Consider the following 20,732-nt stretch of genomic DNA (forward strand, 5'->3'; position numbering starts at 1 on the left):
TGTATTAATCATACATTCTTTTAGTAGAGATATTTACTGGTGAGGAGAGTTAGTGCTGGAGCCAAACACCTACTTGATATTATCCATTCTGTTAGTCATCAATGTGACTCAGCAGCAGTGGTCTCATCTTCCATCCTTTTGGGCAAAGTTGAAAAATTCCTAAGAATAGCAGCAGAATTTGACTGCAGAATGTTTTTTCTGTGGAACTCAAATCTTAGACTGTGACTAATGCTGATAATTGAATTTTTACCTCCATCTTTTTAGGAGAGAACACGGACAGTAAGAGATAAGGTTGTTTTTTATAATGTTTCTTTCTTCCAATGCTACATTGACCCTGTACCTTTTTTTAGGGCAGTGAAACACCAAACCATGGCTCAAAACCCTCTTCTTAAACACCTTAACTATTTTCTGAAGAATCAGACACATAAGGATTTCCCAATAATATTTTGGAGCTCAGTAGTGAACTATTATTGCAACACAAAATAAGCTCTGACCTATTTGTGGTAAGAAATATTTTACATATGACATTCTTTTTCTTTCTATCCAAACATCCTATTTTCCTTTTACTTTTAAATTAGCCATCAGGCTAACTACTGTATTTCAGCAGTCACTGCTGCTATGCATTACCAAAAATGCCAAGCTGAAGGAGACACATATCCTTTATATTAAATACCTCTCCTATATGACTGAAAGAAGCATGTTAGAGAAGAAAAACTGTCGTATTATGCTAAGTCAATTTCTTTTGAGCACTTTTAAATCAACTTTACAGAAAAAAAAAAAGTGAAAAATCCAAATAAACACAAGAATCATAAATATTTTTTGCACTAAGTCCCATTCTACTTTTGCACTTCATCCCATTCTACTCCAGAGAGTAACACATTACTGTTATCTTCCAGTACAATCAGTGTAAATTAGCTATTTCAAAACTGGGTAGAAATAGATATAGACACACATGTACCCCTAACAAGAATATTAAGATGCTGCTAAAGCCATGAAATAGTTACAAGAGTTTTCAATAAAATTCTTAAAAAAAAAGTCTTGTGTGTGTTTGGGGGGGTTGCCCAAATTTTACCTGTGTTTGTTGCAGCCGAGCCTGTATAGAGAGCCCATAATAACAGACAGGAAGAGGGACTATTTCAGTATGCAAGCCAGCTGGCTTGCATAAACCTGTGTTCTGTGGTGGTAAGCTTTAAAAAAAATATTTGAAGTTTTAGAGTTTTGGGCCTTGTTGCTGGTTTTTTTCAATCAAAACAGAATGGTATATAATCAAAATTGGCTGTGTTTTAGAAAGGGAACCACATGAAGCTGAGCACTAGCAATTAACAGTGTAAGTGCTTTTCCTAAACGGAAATACAGTCAGTGCTTACATTCATCTCAGTATTAGCAGCCAGACACACAATGCTTACAATAATTAATTTCATGGAGTTATCAAATTTTTCAACTGCAAACTCTGGTCCCTATGGACATTAAATCACAGAAGCAATCCAAACAAAACCAGTGGAGGAGTGCTGCTAATGAAGTGTGTGCATAGAACCACACAAAGTAGTGACCCTAAGTATTTATCAGAGAGAAACAGGTTGGCAAGTATATGCCAAAAAATAAATAATGTATCAGAAATTAAAGATTAATAGCAGTCAGTCTGTTGTTCCTGTAAGTGACAGAAGACAGCCAAAATGAAAACAAAGGAACCAAAATACAACCTTGTAAGATCCCACAAACAACCAGGGCAATTGCACAGTCCAATTTATGTTATCTGATATTACTTCAGGTTTCCTAATGCTGAAAAAATCCAAGGTTATCTCTAGACTTTAATAAAGAACCAACCATGGGACTGAAGAGCACTGCAAAGCTGTGAAAGGACAATTCTTGTTATAATGCCCAAAGCTCCTGCCAGGCTGGAGCACAGCTGCTGCCTCACATGCCCGGAGTGCCACAAATCCTGTAAACACTTCAGAAAATACAGGAGAACAAGAGGTCAACCAAAAATGTGACACATTGCCTAGTGCTGTCGAGTGAGAAGGCAACCACGCCACTGAAAGAGTAGCAGCAAAGGCGGATTGTCTGCAATGCTGGAGAGGTATTAACCATAGAAATAATAATAGCAAAATGAATCAAGCAAAGAGCTGAAGCATTCTCACTCTAAGATATGATGCAAAGTATCACTCCCAGCTTTCTCAGTAGAAATATAGCTTCTAGTTATACAGCAGTCCCAGGATATAAAAGTCTTCTCTATACCTATCTACATCTATTTCTATAGATCAACACAAAAACAATTGGTTAAGACTGAGTTACAAATGCAGTCCTGTGCTTTATATAAAGTGCCAGAAGGAAAGGAGGGAAATCTTGTTTATGGTTCAGCTAGGCTTGGGTATGGAAATCAATGGCAAAACCTGTTTGTACAGAAGGAAAAGTTTTCCCTACTATCAGCATCAACCCACGTGGAAAGATGTGCTGATGGAGCCAGCAAGAAAAATGCAACGGCAACAAGGTTTTAGTCTCCTTACTGAAATCCCTCATCCTGCAGTATGTGAAAAAGCACAACTAAACTTTTTCATGGAAGAGGCTTATATGTGCCTAGTGGGGAATTAACAGATGTTGGGAGAGTCACTTAACCAGTGTGAAAGGTTGTTATAAATATATTAGCAGAGGGAGTTTCCACTGTTAAGCTGTACTTACAAGTTATTTACAGATGTTCTCTCAAGTGCTCTGGGAATTCTACATAATTATTTACCAAAAGTGTGAGGAAACTTAATATTCAGTACAAGTGATGGAATTATTACATTGACCAATAAAATACAGCTAGCCACACATCAATTATTAAAATGATAAGGTTGCCGAAGATTCAGCCCAACATATCCCCTATTTTTCATTCTCTATCTCTATTCCCATGTTTCTTGAACTTTTTAAATTCACACATATCTATTTAATTCTCACTCCCACCATCTTGTAGCCTTTCTTTACTTCATTTTTCAAAGTAATTACCTTTTTTTCCTTTTCTTTCATTTCTCCCATTTCAGACTCCTATTACTTTTTCTCCACCTTCTTTTAAAAATTTTTAGGACTCCCTGCCTCTCCTGTCTTACCAGCTTTCTCCTCAAGTCTTGTCTAATGTGTGTATTACAACAGTGTCTATGGTGTGCAGTACTAAAAAGGTTTGTGGTGCAAACCACATTTTGTCACAGCACCACTGAGCTGCCCCAAAGAGCCCCCCAGATTCACTCCACTTTTTCACTTCACCAGTACTTTTCCCTGCAGCATTGATTTTACTGACATATGCAGCAAAGAGTAAAATGATTTTACTAAGACCCATTGCTTCAGGAAAAAACAAAGGGCTGAAGCTCCCCACCAAAACCAATTCAGTAATTCAAAGCAACACTTATACCTCAAAAGTTCTCCTAGGTTCAACTTTTCAACCCCTATTCCTCCTCCATTCAGTGTTCATCCCTTTTCTGCATCTGTAAACCCACATGTGCCTAAATATGGGGATAAAAAGTTCTTAGGTACATATGCTACCACTATTGCTTATCCAAAGGTGCTACTGCCTTGGTTCAGCTCAACATCCAGGTGCTCATGTCACACCCAAAGCCAGACTGGGATTTATTACTCAGGTATCACAGCCCCACATCTCTGATAGGCAGCACGCAATGCTCGGGGAAAGCGGAGACGCCACATTATGAAAGCAGGCACCAGAGGCGTTTCTGACAGTGGAGTGTTGCTGTTCAGCTGGAGGAGGACAGACAGGGATGACACATCACAATAACAGGCCAAAAATGTGAACTTAAGAGATGACAACATAACAAAAATTTGAAAAGTAACTGGCTGGTGCAAATAAACTTCACTGAGATAGAATTCATTGTTCTGTGTCTATTTTTAAAAAGTGCCTTCCAATTTCTTTGTGGGTTCATAGTTCCAAACACCCTCAGTACTTGCCATTCCACGTAATACCTAGCCAGTCACTTCAGTGAAATTCTAAATAACTGATTTCAACACACAGCTAATAGATATAAATGTACTTTCTGATTATTTTTCTGTCAGATATGTTCATTCCTCTGAAAACATTTTAAACTTATTATATAATTATGGTTTTAAAACTTCATTAAAACTGCTTTAAAACATTCTTCATTTTCCAGCACAAAAACATACATAAATTTTAAATTATGGCAATAACTTTCTGTTTATGAAATCTACATATTTTAAATTACACACATTTAAGTAGGGAACTATTTATTAAATTGAAGAACATAACAGTTTGGGATGTTTATTTTGGGATATTTATTAGATGGGGAAAAAAAAAAGTTGTTTACAGTCTTCTGAATATTGCTTCAAGATCACTTGAAGCAATACTCAGAAGCACTTCATGCTTTTTCCAAATATTCAATATAGCAGCTTAAAACAAACATCTGAACTTGAAAGACACTTACAACGAATTCATATGAAGAATTTAGTATACAATAGCATGTGCAGTGTGTTCAGCAGATGAGTAGTCATTGGTTACTCCTAAACTTGAGCTAAAAGGCCCTGATGCAGATGATTTGTGGGTGAAATTGCAACACAAATCATAGAAAATTACAGCATTAGTAATGCTAATGATGATGCAAATATTATTAATATTTATGCAATGAGTTAGATTCTCCACTGGTTACCAAAACAATCATTTGGAATCCAAATATTATCTGATTCCTTTCAAATTCACTAAGCTGGAGCACTAAAATCCCTCACAATTTCCTCCACTTCTCAGATAAAAAAGAATATTTGGCTAGGATACTTCCCAGAATGGCCTGATTCTCTCAGAAGACGGCACAGTCACACTCTGAACAAGTCCTGGTCTCTTCTTTTGAGAGCAAAAGCTGGTGCACTGAACTCAGAAACATCCAATAATGTTAAAAATACCTTTGTATTCTGTGTCAAAAGTGAAAGCTGGTTTTACAAAACAGCTTATCAACTCCCTTCATGCTTTATGCTGCACATTCTTTCCCATACCTGCATGTCCCACACCTGCAAATACAAAAACACTGTTCTTCATTGTTTTGCATCTGTTGTACTGTAGGGCAGCGTTTCACACAGATCATCACTTTACGTATAATTTAGTCTGTTTGCAAGTAGTTACATGTAAGTAACTATAGATGTACTGGAAAATCATCATCTGCTCACTCAGGCATTGATTGAAAGTGGCTATCTGCTTCTGAAGGTACCTAAATATATTTTATGTCAGTGACTAGACATACAAATCATTTATACGCAGTTATATAAAAATTAGATAAATTCTTGGCTACACGTGTAAACACCTGGATATCCATTTAGAATTGTACCCTCTCACAGACATCAAAAATAGGGTAGCTAAAATACAAGACACTTTCTGTACTTGTAAAGGAAGACAAACAACTATCAAACCGAATCACTGCCACCCTGAGATAGCTCAGTGAGATAACTACTGTAACTATTTGTGCTTTATGCAAAAGCCATTATTTCAAATATAATTCCACTATTGGAACAAATTGTTCTTGTTTAAGGAGTCTGAAAGAAGGCAACTTTATCCTGCATCATTAATGAAAGAACATCTAAACCTGTAAGATTTTGTATGAGAAATAGTAATAAAAACAGAACACAAAAACATTAATTAGAAAATTCTAATATACAATTTCATAGACAAATAATGTTTTACAAGATATCTACAATACACAACAAACATAACAGCATATAAGTAATTCTGTTCTTAATAGAGTTTCCTATCAAGAAACTCCAGTATAGAAACAGCAAAGAGATTCCTTCAGAATACTGGGGTCAACACTTCGAATAAGTACTGAATTTTAAGGAATACGTAATATTGCTGCACCAGAGTATATTCTGAAAATCTAAATCAGCACATGTCAAAGCACATCCTAATTCTGCAATGCTCAGTCTCACACCCCTCCCAAGCCTTGCACTGCCCAGAGCACCATGACAATTATTTCCATCCTTTTACTTGACACTTACATCTGCAGTACTTGAGCATTTCACAGAGGCAGTGCTCCTAGAACTCAAGTGGTCTGATCATTTCTACTTCTTAAAAATTACTAATATCTACAAATTTAGCTGGTTTCAAGAAACTGGTTTAACTTGCCCCTAGTAATTTTGAGAGTGTTATGCACACAGCTGGCTGCCAGGGGTAATTTCTGAGAGCACTTTGCAGTATGCAGAACCATTTTCTGGACTCATCCCTTTGACTGCCATTATGTGGAAGGGTGAAAATACCAGCTTTCCCTTTCTTTGGGCAACTCAACCATTTGACTTGGATTTTCTGCATATGTCAAGAAGCATATGTTCTTAAAAAATGCAAAAAATATTCAATTGGAAACAGAAGGATGAAATATTGGGTTTTATTTTATCATATTTTACTTATAAGACCACTGGGGGTAAATACTCTTTTTTTCAGGTCATATTGTATCCCCATGCAGTTGACCATGGTGATTCCTAAGAAAAATCACCATTGGAGAACAAAGAAATAGCCTGTAATCCTGTTATTGACACTTTTATCATAACACTTATTAATAAAACAAAGCAAATGAAACAAAGTGAAAATTAAATTTGCTCTGATAAACTTTAAAGTGCACTGGAGCCCCTAAAAATCCCAGGCAATCCATCACACGATGCAGCACTGTGTCACCACAAGTCATGGGCCCACAGCCCCGACTTCTAAGCCTTAGAAACTGGGGAGGAACTGAAAGTCACTACAGGAATCATTTATCATTATAATCCTTCAGCACATACAGTTTCTTTCTCAGAAAAAGACAGTGTAAGCTAGAATATATTGTTATTAAAAATAAAATGAAATTTTAAAAATAAAACCTTTCTTGTCAAGATTTAGCTACTTCTCTGCTGACAAAAAAAAACAGTGACATTTTCTTTGGATTTTTTTTTTAATATGTAAATATCAGTGTCAATTCACCTAAAAGATTGTAAATAAGATTGTTACAAGGAAAGCCGCTGCATTTTTAACTGAGATCTATTCCATCTCATTAGTGACAACATTATCTATTAAAGAAGAGCAGAGAGAAAGACAAATCATGTCCTCTCCTCTGCTGGAATTCAAATACAGACACTTTGCATTTTGCTTTTGTTGTCTCAGGCTGAAAGAGCTGAGTTTTGGCTCAGGAGCTTGGCTAAGAATTACTCTTTGCCTGATTATCACTTAACTCAGTTGATGTTTTGGGTTTGATCTGGATATATTTCAAAGTGCATTTACTAAAGAAGAATATTAAACCACTTAGTTCTTGCTTGAGGCTGAAAAATCTAATGATTTTTTCAAGTATTCTTGTTATATAAAATCACCACCAACAGCTGTATTTTTAAGAAGCAGTAAAATGGTGATAAATGCACTGTCAGTAACATTTTATGAGATGCATGGAATTCCTATGAAAACAATTTTAAATCTATTCAACAGGGGAAAAAAATTTTATGGCTCTTCCCTGAATCTTCAATTTTAAATGGTTAAAGAAAATATTGTCGGTTCATTTCACATCATTTAAAAACATAATATTTAAAAAACACTATAATTTTCCCATGTTTGATTTCCAAATGTTCTTCAAGATCAAGAAACATGATACAGCAAAGAAAGAATGGCAGTGATTCAATTTCTCTCTCATAGAGAAAAATGTGAAATTGCTTTGGGGATTTCTGTCAGTTCTGGGGTATGAATACATCTATTTGCATACAATTCAAGATACGGAAAGCTTCAACCAGTTACTTTCTACTTTTCAGAATTCTGAACAAATTAAAAGTGGTTGAGCAAAATTAACTTTTCCCCTAAGTTCAGCAAATCCGCTTTTTTTCCTTTTTCTCAAGAATGGATCTTTGTTACCAGGAAGGTATTAATATAGTAAAATTGCCATCAGAAAGTATTTTGCAATATGTACTACAAGTCACCATCAGTCCTTTAAAAAAAGGTAACCATTAAGTCTCAACAGTGCAGCATTAAATGCAGAAAGGTTTCCTGCATGACCTTCATGTTCAATCAAGAGTTGAAGCACTGCTCCTTTGATACACAGAACTTAGGGGTGAGGGTAGTGCTTTCCTCTAAAGGAGAAGCAACAGGAAGGAAACATTTTAGATTGTCCTAGAAATTAAGGACCACCAGGCATTGCTCCATTTTCCAACCTGTTAGGAAGTGGCAGGTCCTCAGCAGTGCCTCATCATTTGTCTGCAGCACAAACTCATTCCACACACAGTTTGTGTTTCTTCAGCCTGCCTTTGCTACCATCAGTGCAGCAGACTATATTCTTAAAAAGTGAAACATAGGCTACCCTACTCTCGCTTCTCCTCATCCACTGGAATCTTCTTCTCAAGAAGAGATGAAAATAAGCAACCATACTTGAGGGAGGCTTGATGCCTCACTACATGTGACTGGAGAAGCAGGCCATACAGAGGTAGGGCAGCACTTTTCTGGGATAAACATCCTTGTTCTGCTTTCTGGAGATAAGCACAACACAGCACAGCATAAGTGCAGGAACGAGGTCTAGAAGTAGGCATGGGCTGCCAACAAATGGCTGCCAACAAGACCACCAACGACCCCCAGTGTCCTCCAACCCATCTCCAGAAGGGTCCAGAAGAATGAATTACATATGACAACTAATTTGCATAGAAAGTGAGAAACTTAGCTCCAGAACAGGCAAAAATTATCAATAAAAATGCACACTCACAAAACCCAGGCACACACATGATCCAGGAGCCTGGACACCCCATCAGCAGTCCTGAAAATTTCCCAAAGTGGATAGTCCAGAAATACCCTGGTTGTTCCAGTGCTGCCCTATACTTCTAATGAAGGAGCTTTTCCGAGTGTTCATTCTGAATTTCAGTGTGAGCAGCAGCAGTGGACAGTGAACCTCTTCACAAGTATCACCCATAACTCACACATTCCTGAGGAATATCTTTGGAAAAAATGGGTTTTTTTCTAAACAGGCTCCATAGCCAAATTTATTTCTGGAAGTGGTCTCTCACTCATAACTCTCAAGTTACACCTGGGTATCCTCCAGGCAAGTATCAAACCAATAGCATACCACAGAACAATCTTTTAATTTAACTGAATTCTAGAAAGTTCCATTCCTAGAACTATCTCCCAGAACTGCTTTAGTTCATCAACAGGGGCTGTCTCTCCGTACTAACACTCTTTTTCTTGATGCCTCACCCAGAATTCAATCAATTGAATTGCCCTGCATGACTTTGTGGCAGCAATTGATCCAACTGTTACAGGGGCTCTCTTTCCTCACCCCAAAACATTAAAATATGCCATTGCTACTTGTTCATGAAAAGCCTCTTTTACCACAACATCCGAGACCCTACAGGAATCTGCTGCACTTCTCTTCGGAACACCCGTGTGAGAATGTATGGTAATGTTTCACATAACCTCCAACCAAAAATGCACTGATGACACCTCTCCAAGATAGCTCTTTTCCCACTGATGCAACCAAAGCCTACCTCAAATGTTCCAGCAGTGCCTCTGTAAGACTGGCATTAGCTTAAAAAAAAGGCAGCTCTTGCCTCGTTACACTTATGTTCAGTGACAGGATTAGAAAGAAGGGAAGACCAGGATTCAGTGCTTCCCATTTTCTTTTGTCCTGTTTAACGTTGCACCAACAGTGCTAAAAATACGCTGCTACGTGCAGGCTCCAAGTTTATTCCCTCCTCCTCCTTCTGGGTGATTGCTTGCTGAAGTAATCCATGCATCCACACAGTTAGGCAGGGATGCAACAACAGGAATGCAACTCTAGGTATGCAAGAGGAAATGGTGATCTTCTGGCTGGAGCTCTGCCTTGGTCACTTTCCTACACCTGTACAGCAAGATGCAATTGCCTCCATGTTAGGATCTTACCAGTTTCTTGCTGTAGCAACTACAAAGCCTCAGTCCTGATCTACAAAGCTCTGGATTATTTGAAAGTGGAAGCAATCCTTTTTGCCAAAGCTGCTGTAATGTGGGACAAAGTAGCACAAAATGCCTTAAGTGTGTCAACTCACCCACCTGAACTCAGCTACATGACAAAATCTCCCAGAGGAGATCACACACACCTTCCACAGCAAGAACTAAAACTCTTATTTTAGATACACAGGAATTATTTACATATATACACATATAAAACCACCTCTAACTGTAGACTTCTGTGTTTATTTAATTTCATATGCCGTGAGATGAGCATGATACTCAAACTTCAGCACCAAATTATCAAATTGAGGAAAGGATTCAGGCAGGCAATGTATTTTTAGGAGTTTCTTTTGTGGGTAGGTGTGTTCTTACAGCAGACGGAAGAAAAGCCAAGGTGCAAAGTAAACCAGTGAGGAAAGCAGACTTAAACAAAAACTCACTTCACCTCTCACCTTTACCGTCTCACCTGAATGTAAATTGGCAGTCTAGCAGTCACCTAGCCTGTCCTTTGTTAGGTGGGAGAACTGGCAGAGGAGCAGGGGTTTGTGTACATGTGCCATCGGCTTGCTCAGAGCATGTAACCTGCTGAAGCACCGGTACGTTCTGCACTCCGGGCTCTATCACTGTTCTTCTCCCCCTCGGAATCCCTGCCATCCTCACAAGCTGTGATCATCACCTCCTCTCTCCACGAGAAAGATGCGACCTCAGCAGTGCTGTTCTGTGCTCCTGCACCACCGTCCTGGCTAGATGTGTACGAGGGTGGAGACCCTGAGCTCTGCACGGACACCAGATACCTGATACACGAGGAACCTACAGACCTGCCCCTCTCACAGACTCCAATTCGAGCTGCTTCCCAAGAGCAGCAACCGTATCCCTCCCACCTCGACCTTTCCAGGCTCGCTCCCCCCACCAGGAGGAGTGGCTCAGGGGCTGGTGTGTCACACAGGCACAAGCTCGGTTCGTCTCCAAGGCTATGAGCAGACGCAGCTATTCTGCTGTTACTCAGCCACGGAGATTTCTGCTGCTGCCGAAGATGATCCCTTTGTCCAGGCGTTTGACTCCCTGTATCTGCACAAAGAAACATTCGCTCTTCCCTCGGCTCCTCTTCCTTCCCTGGGGCGATCCACTGAGGCTTTAGCACACCTCTCTGGCTGCAGCCACCACCAGCAGGAGCTGCCTGGTGCATGCCCAGAGGGAGTATGTCAGAGCACTGGCCACGGGGTCCTGCTCCTGGCAAAGAAGCGACAGCCTAAGCCCAGAGGGAGTGCTGCCGTCTCTAGCTGTCTGACACCAGCCCTCACAGCACAAGAGCGAGGGTGACCTAGCAGAAGAAGTCTCCATGGAGGCATGGCTGTAGCCAGCGCTCCCTGCCCTGCCCACTCCCACCAGCCTCCACCCAGCTCTCTTATCTTCTGCTCTTCAAACAACCCTTCCCATCTCATGCTCGCTTCTCACCTGGTTTACATGTCGTTAAATCAACAACAAAACCTGCAAGCAGGACCTGCCATCACCTCACTAGTCACCATCCTCCATTCTGTCTGGGCTCCCTTAGGTGGCAAACTTCAGGAAACAGGCTGCCTTCTTCAAGGAATCTCTACTTCCCACACTTCCCATGGAGAAGACCTGATATTGACAGGACTCTTGATGTTGCTACTAGAGTACAAAGATTAATCATTGTTTTGCTTGGGTGGACTTGATCCAAATTGCCTTGCTCTGTATAAGTTGTATCCACATACTGTTTGTGAAAACCAAATGCTTATTCTCTGAATGAAGTCCTGCAACCCTCTCATTCAAAACCTAACCTTAATGCCACTTCAAGGAGTGCATGGAACTCGTTCTGATTCATATATCCATTTGGCTGATTTATATTCTCTACAGAACTGTTCTTTATTGCTACTCCATGTAAGAAGAAAAACCCTAAAATGCAAACTATAGTACAAAGATTAAATGTTCCCTGTTAAACATACCAATGTAAACATTATCTTAAATGCAATAGTTTATGTGCTGTTTTTCATGGGGACAGAATAGATCAACTAAGAAAGAGACAAGTGTGAAATATAATTAAAATAAATTCAAATAAGGCAATATGCATTAAGGTATGAGGACTTCTGAAAACAGACTATTTTGAGGTGAGTCATCATTTCAGTAGGGAAACTCCAGAATTACTGTATCCTTCTGAGCTATCAAAGCTATGAAAAGGAAAATTATGTCCATCTACTTAGTCCAATCTATTTTATAGTGAGTCATTCTATTTTCCCTTCATAAAATGGGCCCTCCATTATCTTCCATTCCCACAGTCAGCTCCACACAAAGACTCTCTTCAGGATTCTGGCTGCCGAAGAGTCTTCCTCCAGGAAGCAAGGACAGGAATTCTTTAACAATAAATTTCACAAATATTACGTGAAAAAGCCTGAAGTGGTAGAGAATTTTATATTATTTATCTCATCCACAGTAAGCAGTGAGTGTAAAGGTACAATACCACTTCATAAACCTGTCTGTGAGGTTGTCTTCTATGTTAGACTCTGAGCATGAACTGGTCTCTATTTGATTGACATGCTACAATCAGAATATTTTCAGAATGACATAGACTTCGTTCTTTTGAAAATAACTAGAAAATATTTGTAACAAGGCATACAAATCCAAGATTGGTCTCACACATACAAATACATATAGGTCACAAAACTACAACATTACAGAAATAACTGAGATACGCTGGGATAGCTCACATGGCAATAGTGCTGTGAGGCTCTTCAGAAAGGCAGGGAAAAGAAGACAATCTCTGTGTGCAGCAGCAGCTAAAATGTGGAGAATTTTTGCACAGGTTGAACAACAGGGCTGGGTGAGTGCTCCTGGGTCAGGACAGAGGAGAGGCCAGGGAGGGTGACATCACAGTGGGACTGAGCTATAGAGAGCACAGAAGGGGTGAGGAAGTGGGCAGTGCTGCTCACAACAATTTCTTTAAACAACTCAGGGAAGTATCTGGACTCCACACCCTGTTTGTTTGGGGTTTTTCACGCGAGCCTTAAGCTTTTGTGACACCTGCAGAGAACAAAATGGCAAGGCACAAGCACTGCAGACAGTTTCTGCAGGGTGTCAAGGACTACTTCTTGATTCAGGCACAGGATGGGCCAACCAGTGTCATACACAGCTGGATCTGTTATTCATAAACAAGGGAAAAGTGCCTGTGGATGTTACACTCAGTGGCAAGCTTGGCTGTGGTGACTGTGAAATAGTGAGGCCTAAGACCTTGCAGGGAGCTGAGGCAGACAAGTACCAAAACACACACCCTGGGCTTTAGGAAAAGTGACTTCAGCCTATCCAGAAGCTGGTAAGTGGGATACTGTAGAAGGCAGCTTGGAAACACAGGGAGTTTGGGAAAGCCATCACGTCCTTGAAAACAGCCTCTTACACACATGCAAGACTGTTCATGATTCAGGAATACAAGCAGACTTATCAGGACACCAGTGTGGCCAAACAGAGTTTGTAACTGAGCTGAAGTGCAAAAAGGCAGCACAAGAGGTGGAAGCAGAATATGAAACAGTTTATGTATTTGCTCTACTGAAGTTAAATATGTGAACAGACACCAACAATAGCATGTACAAATAGCATCTGTGCCACAGATTGACACTGCTACCACACAGTCAGTTGACCTGACCTGCATGTAACAAAGAAAAAAGGGCAGAATCAATAAAAATCCAGGAGATACACAACTAGGGAAAAAATGTGGGGGCAAAGGGAAATCAATCTAGCAAACAAAAAGAAAGGCATTAAGACTAAACAGGCAGAGACAGTTTGAGGTGGGATGTAGAGGAGGCTGGGGCTCAGCTGGAAGGGGACAGGGAAAGGGCTGGGAGAACTGGCGTACAGCTGAGGCATTCCTCCACTGAACAGAGTGGTGAGAAACACACTGAGCCAAAGTGTCTGTATCCCCCTCACTGAGCATCCACGGGAATGTGACCTGCCACTGCCAAGGGACACTCTCAGCTCAATGTGTTGGGAGGATTTAGTTTTGAAACTACTGAACAGTGTGTGACCTGACGTGGGTGTTAGCACGGCTCCCATCACTGGGGTCCCTGTTTGCTCCAGTTTGCTATTCTTAAAATTAGTAAATGATGCACACAGAGAAGGTCATCAGCAGATCATTAGTGTTCCAAATGAAGCACTCTGCATTTTGGAAAAGCCTTACTTAAGGTTGGCTGGTCAATACTTTGTGCATGAGGATATGGTCTGCAATTAGATAACCATACTGGCTGATTACATGGCTATATATTTTCTCTATGCATGAGCTGAAACAAAATTTCAAGGGTTTCCTTTGAAACGTTCCCTGAAGATTAAGTGGATTTTATACTTGTTTTTAATTTTGATGAGTTTTCCTCATATTTTAGATATCAACCACAAATTGAAAATGAGGTCATTGTCTAAAGAATTAATTAATGAGAAAATGAACAATTAAAACAATAAATAGTATTTCCATTAGAACTTAATGCTGGAGCTTTAGCAATGCTCTTTCAGATATTACTCTTTAGATAAACACTGCTTTTTTAAAGAAAAATACTGTAAGACCAGGTCATGACTTTCAGTTTCATTGCTTTCCCTATTTCCTACCCAAGGCATCTTGCCTTGGTGAAGTTGTATTTAAAACTGTTAACTAACACACAAGCTTGCCAAAACTCACTTAACTGAGGCTAGTGGAGGCCAACGTTGTGATTAAACAGGAGTAAAAGTTGGCCCACTACGAAACCAAATCAACACAACACCACCATTTAAGTGCTAAAAAATTCAGTGCTAATTTCTTTCTTAGCAAGAGTGATGACCACTTTTCTTGACAGCTTTGCAAAGCCAAGAAAAAACTGCCCTTTTTGTGATATCAAGAAAAAAACCTCATTAACACAAGGCAAATTATAAATTGCATTGCAAGCCTCAGCTAATTAGGAATAAGCTAATTGTTTTGACTGTTTTCACTTTCTCCTAATAATTTGTTTTGGTGACACCTCTTTTCAGTAAGTTTCAGACTCACTCCAGACACAAAAAATTTCTTCTGCCATTTACTGATCTAAAGTTATGGAACATAATGTGCAAAGATACGAAATTGTCCCTTAAGAAAAACAGAAGAAACTCACAGATATTAGCTATCAGTTTGGGTTACGATAACAAATCAAAGTTTAACTAGATTTCAGTTTTTGCATTTCACATGCACACAAAATGCATTCACAAATTTCCATAATTTCCATAGAAATGTACTGTCATAATTAATTTATAATTAATTTAACATACATGAATAAAGTTTTAATCTTCAAGGTCAGTGGTTAAAGGAAGCCAGGAAATACTCCTATAAAGTACAATAGATTATTTCCTTTTCCTGCTTATAATTACAATAAAAAAAATTTAAAATATCAACATTTCTCAACATAGCTTACCATTTGCTTTTCCTCTAAAGCTTCTCTTCCTGAGGCTTTGCTTTCACGTTTTCCTAACTCCATTTCCCAGGGGAATAAAAATCAGCTAATATCCTGAGCAGAAATGATTCAACCTGACTACATGTTAGATATCCCTGCACTTTTGGAGTCAGGACAGAAAAGTATCAGGAGCGCTGTGGTGATTTCTGGTCAGCATGTGTTTCCATTTATAGCCATCGAAAATCCACAAATAGAAGCGTGGAGAGAAGAGAGACAGCTGCCTTTGATAACAATAAACATTGGTTTGGTATCACAGCAAATTGTTCAGGATGGATTTTGGTTACCAGCCCCATTCATTCTCTCCTTGTTCCCCTCTATCCCAAAAGCTCACACTGAAAAATCCTGTTGAGCTTTTGACGGGGTACCCTTCCTTCTCAGACCAGGGTAAGAGAGCAGAGGAGGCTCCTGTTCTGCTAAGTTCTTTATTTCATAGTCTCATAGCTTTCTTGAAGGCAGAGTTCAAGGGAGTTACATGCTAAAGCCAAGCAGCAACGGCAAACAGCAGGCAAAAACAGCTTCTTCTTCTAATTCTAGTTTCTTCTATATTCTCTTTATTTTTTCTTACAGAAGTGTGGATTATACTTGTTAACTGACCAATAAGATTAACACACAATTCTAGTTTTCTTTTTCTTAACCTATCCTGGTCTAATTCTAACACTCGTAAGTCTTACACAAGTGTTACACATGTATTACACAGATTTGCATATACAGTTTCTATCAGTTCTTCTTGTTTATGTGAACACTCCATCTAAAATATGTGAACAGTATCATTCTATCTATATTTTGTCTAAAGTAAAGAATTCTGTGAAAAGGTACCACTGCTGCAGCAAGAACTGTGTTTAAGGTCTCTGCTACAGCTCTTTAATGTTTAAGGCACTTAGCACATATTTCTACTAAAAGTTAAAAATCTATATTTCTATTTCACTTCGGTGTGCCTTCATGTATCTCAGCTTGTCCAAAGGTTCTAATTCAACCCCTGTGCTTTGGCTTCCCTCTGAGCCCAAGTCCAGAGGAGCTTTCACTCCAAGAAAGTCCATGAAAATTAATAGCTATGTCTCAGTAGCACTAACTTGAGTTCACAGAGATTATTAAGCAAATAAAATGACAAATATAATTCACTGGCACCACATGTTGCTATGTAGAGATGAAAGTGTACAGAAAAATACTTTAAAACAGCACTTTACCATAACTATTGGTCTTTCCCTGTTGAGTCTTTGGAACAGAGCTATCCCCCCATTCCCTCATGCAGAGTGTACTCTCCTTTCCTAGTATCAGAATACGACATCTTGCACTTCTGAAATGCAGAAAGAGTTGCTAAACTTCCAGCAGGCACTGTGAAGAAATGACCAGTGAACAACTAAAATGGAGCTGACAGCCATATGAGGGTGGTTGTGGAGTCTGTTAGTTGACTGCTGAAGAATAACCTGGCTCTGGTTCACAATGATAAAGTCAGGAGGCCAATAATAGAAACTGGAGTGCTGGAGGAACCTCTCAGCAGCTCTGCTGAGGATGCCAAGGTTTCCAACACACCCTTCTGCTGCGACATCAACTGGGATCATGTTGCCTAAGGTGTGATTCACACAAGGCTGGCTCTGCCCCTACCAGCAAGGGAAGGGGAAGCATGAAGACACAGAGTAACACAGAAAATGTTTGCTACTGTTAAACAAGAACATGCTCTCTAGTAATCTGTGGTTCATTAGCCCTGCTGTAAAGCTGGCTGTTTAAGCATTTAACTAAATCCCTCATAAACACACATCCTTTCCACCTCTTCCCGTCAACACATTGGTAAAAGAAGGCTCTCATAAAATAAATAAATAAGTAGATGGGATAAATTAATAAATAAATATTGAACCTTTTTTTATCATTATATTTTTATCTATTATAACTAGGCACACTCCTTTAGGCATGTCTCTTGATAGATGTTATACTCACGTGATCTTTAGAGCCTTAGATAGGAAGGTAGCAAGTCATCTCCCAACAGTCTACATACCTTATACATGAAAAGTTGATAAAAAACCCCCAAACCTTAAACTGTTCCTGTTCTGAAACATTCTTCAGAACAAAGAAAAAGTTAGTTCAGTGACAATTGTTTTTCTTTAGTCTTTCTTTCACCTGTGTAAGACAGCCAGCAGAAGAGTAAATATGGCAAGGCAAATGCAAAGAACCAGTCAAATCTGCAAGAGCTGCTGTAGCAGAGGGAATAAATATGAGCTTGATGTCATGAAGTAAAAAATCACCCTGCTGTGTCTCCTGGAAATGCTGGGATAAAAAGAGCAAGAGTAAGCAACATAATACCCAGAGGAAATCTGCAGTTCTCCACTCCTCAGTGGGAAGGCAAACAATAGTAAGTTCGTATCTTCATAATCTTTCCTGAGGCTGAAACTTATCCCTGTGGCAAGGGATTTCATAATGTCCTTGCACCACTTAAAGACCTCAAAGGAGGTCCTCAGCGGGACCCAAACAGCAGCTTGCACTATGCTGCTGCTTACATTACCGGCCATTCCTGCGGCACAGGGGAAGAACCTGAAGCCCCTCCACTCCCATTAATCTGTCCATCTGCAATGGTTTGAAATGACAGACAAGGACAGCAGCACCTCGGGTGGGCACATTCAGCTGTGTCAGCTCGATGCCCTCCCAGCTCTATCCCACTGCTAGCTGGGAGACCCTGGAGGTCAGCAGGCTTCCGAACAGTGGCTCCCAGGGAAGTCACTTCCTCCTTGGGCTGGGGAACAGAGATCCATGTCAGTAAAAGAGTAGGCTCTCAGTGGTGCAATATTAACCAGCAATGCAGGACTCCAGACATTTATAAGCAAGTAATGGCAGATTTTTATCTGGTGTTTATGCTGCATGTAACTTAGCACTCATCCTAACTACCCTAAAACTTAATCTTCAGTAATGTTTATAGTCTTTACATGCAGGGTCTAATACTGTTCTCATGTGTCATCTCACCCTCTGATATCAAAGACAATCACTATAGAAAGACACAAGGAATTGACTATGGAGTGAACTGTACTCAATAATTTTAACATAAGATAGTGGTGAGAGTATGTAGTTTCACAAGTGGGTTTTCCATTAACATTCTTGTAAAAGCATCTAACAGCACTCACTTGAGAATCTCCACTTCTCATGAATGGAAATTTACATTCAGAATGCATCATGCTGCTGACCACGCAACTGCAAGGCAGTTGGAGCAAACTGCATTGGAGATGGGAACATGAAAAAAAGGCTATGAATGCAAGAGAGTATGACACCAAACTTCATGCCATCACACTAAAATCAGGGAGCCCAGGAAACAAACACTGGATGCAGGGTTCTTCTGTAGCCTGAATGCCATTATATAAAGACCCTGGAGATAGAGCACAGAAAAGCTGACATCACCTTATTATCTACCACACCTTGCTCAGCATGACATTTCATCAATAAACCTGAGGAAAGACCATGATCCTAACCATCTGAGAATTTGGTTTTATATAATCATGAGAGTACATTTCTTATTCCTACAGAGAAATAATGGTTATTCTACTCCAAGGACTTTCTGAGACACTGTTAGTAACTGTATATTTCCTGTTTTACTTCGCAAGGGAAAAACATAGAAAATAGGTGCTAAGTAAAAAGCATGTTCTAGACATTGCCTAAATTACTGTGCTATTTCCAATTGCTTCTTTTTATTACAGTCACTCATCTCTTGACACCTGTTTCTCTTCTCAGACCAGGAGCTAACAAGAGGCCAAGAGAAGCTGATGGAGGAGAGAGTTGTGGGCTTTCTTGTAAGGTGCAAGTGCTGTATATCCCAAATAACAGTATCGTGTAAATAAGGCATTTAAGCAGATGTTATCTTCTGTGCTCATTTGATCTGCTGTTCTTGGAGAAGGAAGCAAGTGAGTATCATGATGCTTCTGTCACTCTCAGCTGTGTTTTCACTCTTGTGGCTCCTGCAATTCTTTAAATTTGCACATTTTCATTTTCAGCCTGGCTCAGCAGTAGCCCAGGGCTGCCAGCCAGTGGCTACACCACACGTCACATATCTGCACTGCTGCTCTCCTAAGCCCATAGCTTTTATTTGCTCAGCATCAGACACATCATAAGAATTTAACAGAAGTATTAATTCTTACCCTGATGTGGTCAATTAAGCTGTACTCAGTTGAAAACCATCTACTTAACATATACCAGTTAAAAACCCTAATACAGCAATTACTCTCACAGTGATTTTTAAAGCTCTAACATGGAGAGAGTTTCTGTCCCACACTTAAATCAAAAAAGCTGAAAGGAACAAGCACAAACTCAGTAGGCTTCCCCATGACTCTTAACTGCCACTCCAGCAGATGGCACAAGTTGAGCTTTCCAGGTTATTTCTGGTGCTCACCCTTCTCTCAGCCCCACCGTGCCCTGCCAGCAAGCATCCCCCTATGTTACCCCAGGTCATATGCACCCAAGGTCACTTGCACACGCCTGGAAACGACAGGACACCAGCAGCATTTCTAGCTGGTATTCCATGGCAGGACCCCTGCAGAAATGAAGAGCATGACTGAACTACCAAGACAGCGTATGAAGCAGGCTTACCTCCAGGCAGCCAGGAGCCAAGGGTGGGAAGCTGATCCTTATGAGAGGTGGGTCCACATTCCTGCCGCAGAACCCAACAGCTGCTGTTGTCACTCCCTGGTCCACCCCGCTGGCTCCGCAAATACTCACAGAGCAGGAGATAGCAGGCGTGGAGAAAGGAAAACAGCACAGGCACCACAAGTTTCTGCTTTGCATGTGTGGAAGCAGAGTCCTACATGTCATGTACAGGGAGCAGGAGACTCCGTGACAAATATTCTCCAAAGGGAGAAGTTTGTATATGTTTGAGGATGAAAACAAAGAAGGTTATTTCAACATAATAAATTGTTTCCAAGAGCTCAGAGCCTTTTCTGACACGGCAGTCCACGGAAGCTGTACGTGCGTTCTTCTCTTTGCAGGTCTTTTAAGTCAATTATTTTAAAGTGGACTATCCTTGGGCTGGCAAGGTCCTACATCTACTGTCCTCCAGGGGTACAGATAGGAGTGGAACAACAGACCTCTTTTCCGTCAGATATCCATTGCTTCAGCTATATACATGATGTCCCTGAATATTACTGCTATATCCCAGCCAACCAAATTATCCTGGGCTGTAAAATATACTTCAGTAGATTAGTTACACACACACAAAAAAATCTTCCCTCCCATATTGATTCGTACTGTTTTCCATGCCTTCCTCCACAACGATGGATGTAACAATGATAGGATGGAGCTAATGAAATACATTAGTAAAGCATTAAATACTTTCATAGCTATCTTTTAAATGATGTGGCAGCTGCGAATGAGGAGAAGCCCGTTCCCCACAGTTAACAAGGGACTGCTCCATAGCC

At 40.0% G+C, this 20,732-nt stretch overlaps 1 protein-coding gene across 5 annotated transcripts in view; it reads right to left on the minus strand.

Moving 5' to 3' along the window:
- MLIP (muscular LMNA-interacting protein) overlaps nt 1–15,579 on the minus strand; it is a 103,868-nt gene extending 88,289 nt beyond the window's left edge. For 2 of the 5 annotated variants that reach the window (XM_017739325.1, XM_017739324.1), the window contains exon 1: nt 15,310–15,569. In XM_017739325.1, coding sequence (XP_017594814.1) covers nt 15,310–15,372 — 63 coding nt within the window. In that variant the 5' untranslated portion in view covers nt 15,373–15,569. Of the gene's footprint in view, nt 1–15,309 lie in introns of all 5 variants that reach the window. The other 3 variants (XM_017739328.1, XM_017739329.1, XM_017739326.1) reach the window with 3 other exon arrangements.
- Between the last annotated feature and the right edge of the window lie 5,153 nt (nt 15,580–20,732).

Source organism: Corvus brachyrhynchos, unplaced genomic scaffold (genome assembly GCF_000691975.1).
Source record: "Corvus brachyrhynchos isolate BGI_N302 unplaced genomic scaffold, ASM69197v1 scaffold136, whole genome shotgun sequence".
Taxonomy (NCBI): domain Eukaryota; kingdom Metazoa; phylum Chordata; class Aves; order Passeriformes; family Corvidae; genus Corvus; species Corvus brachyrhynchos.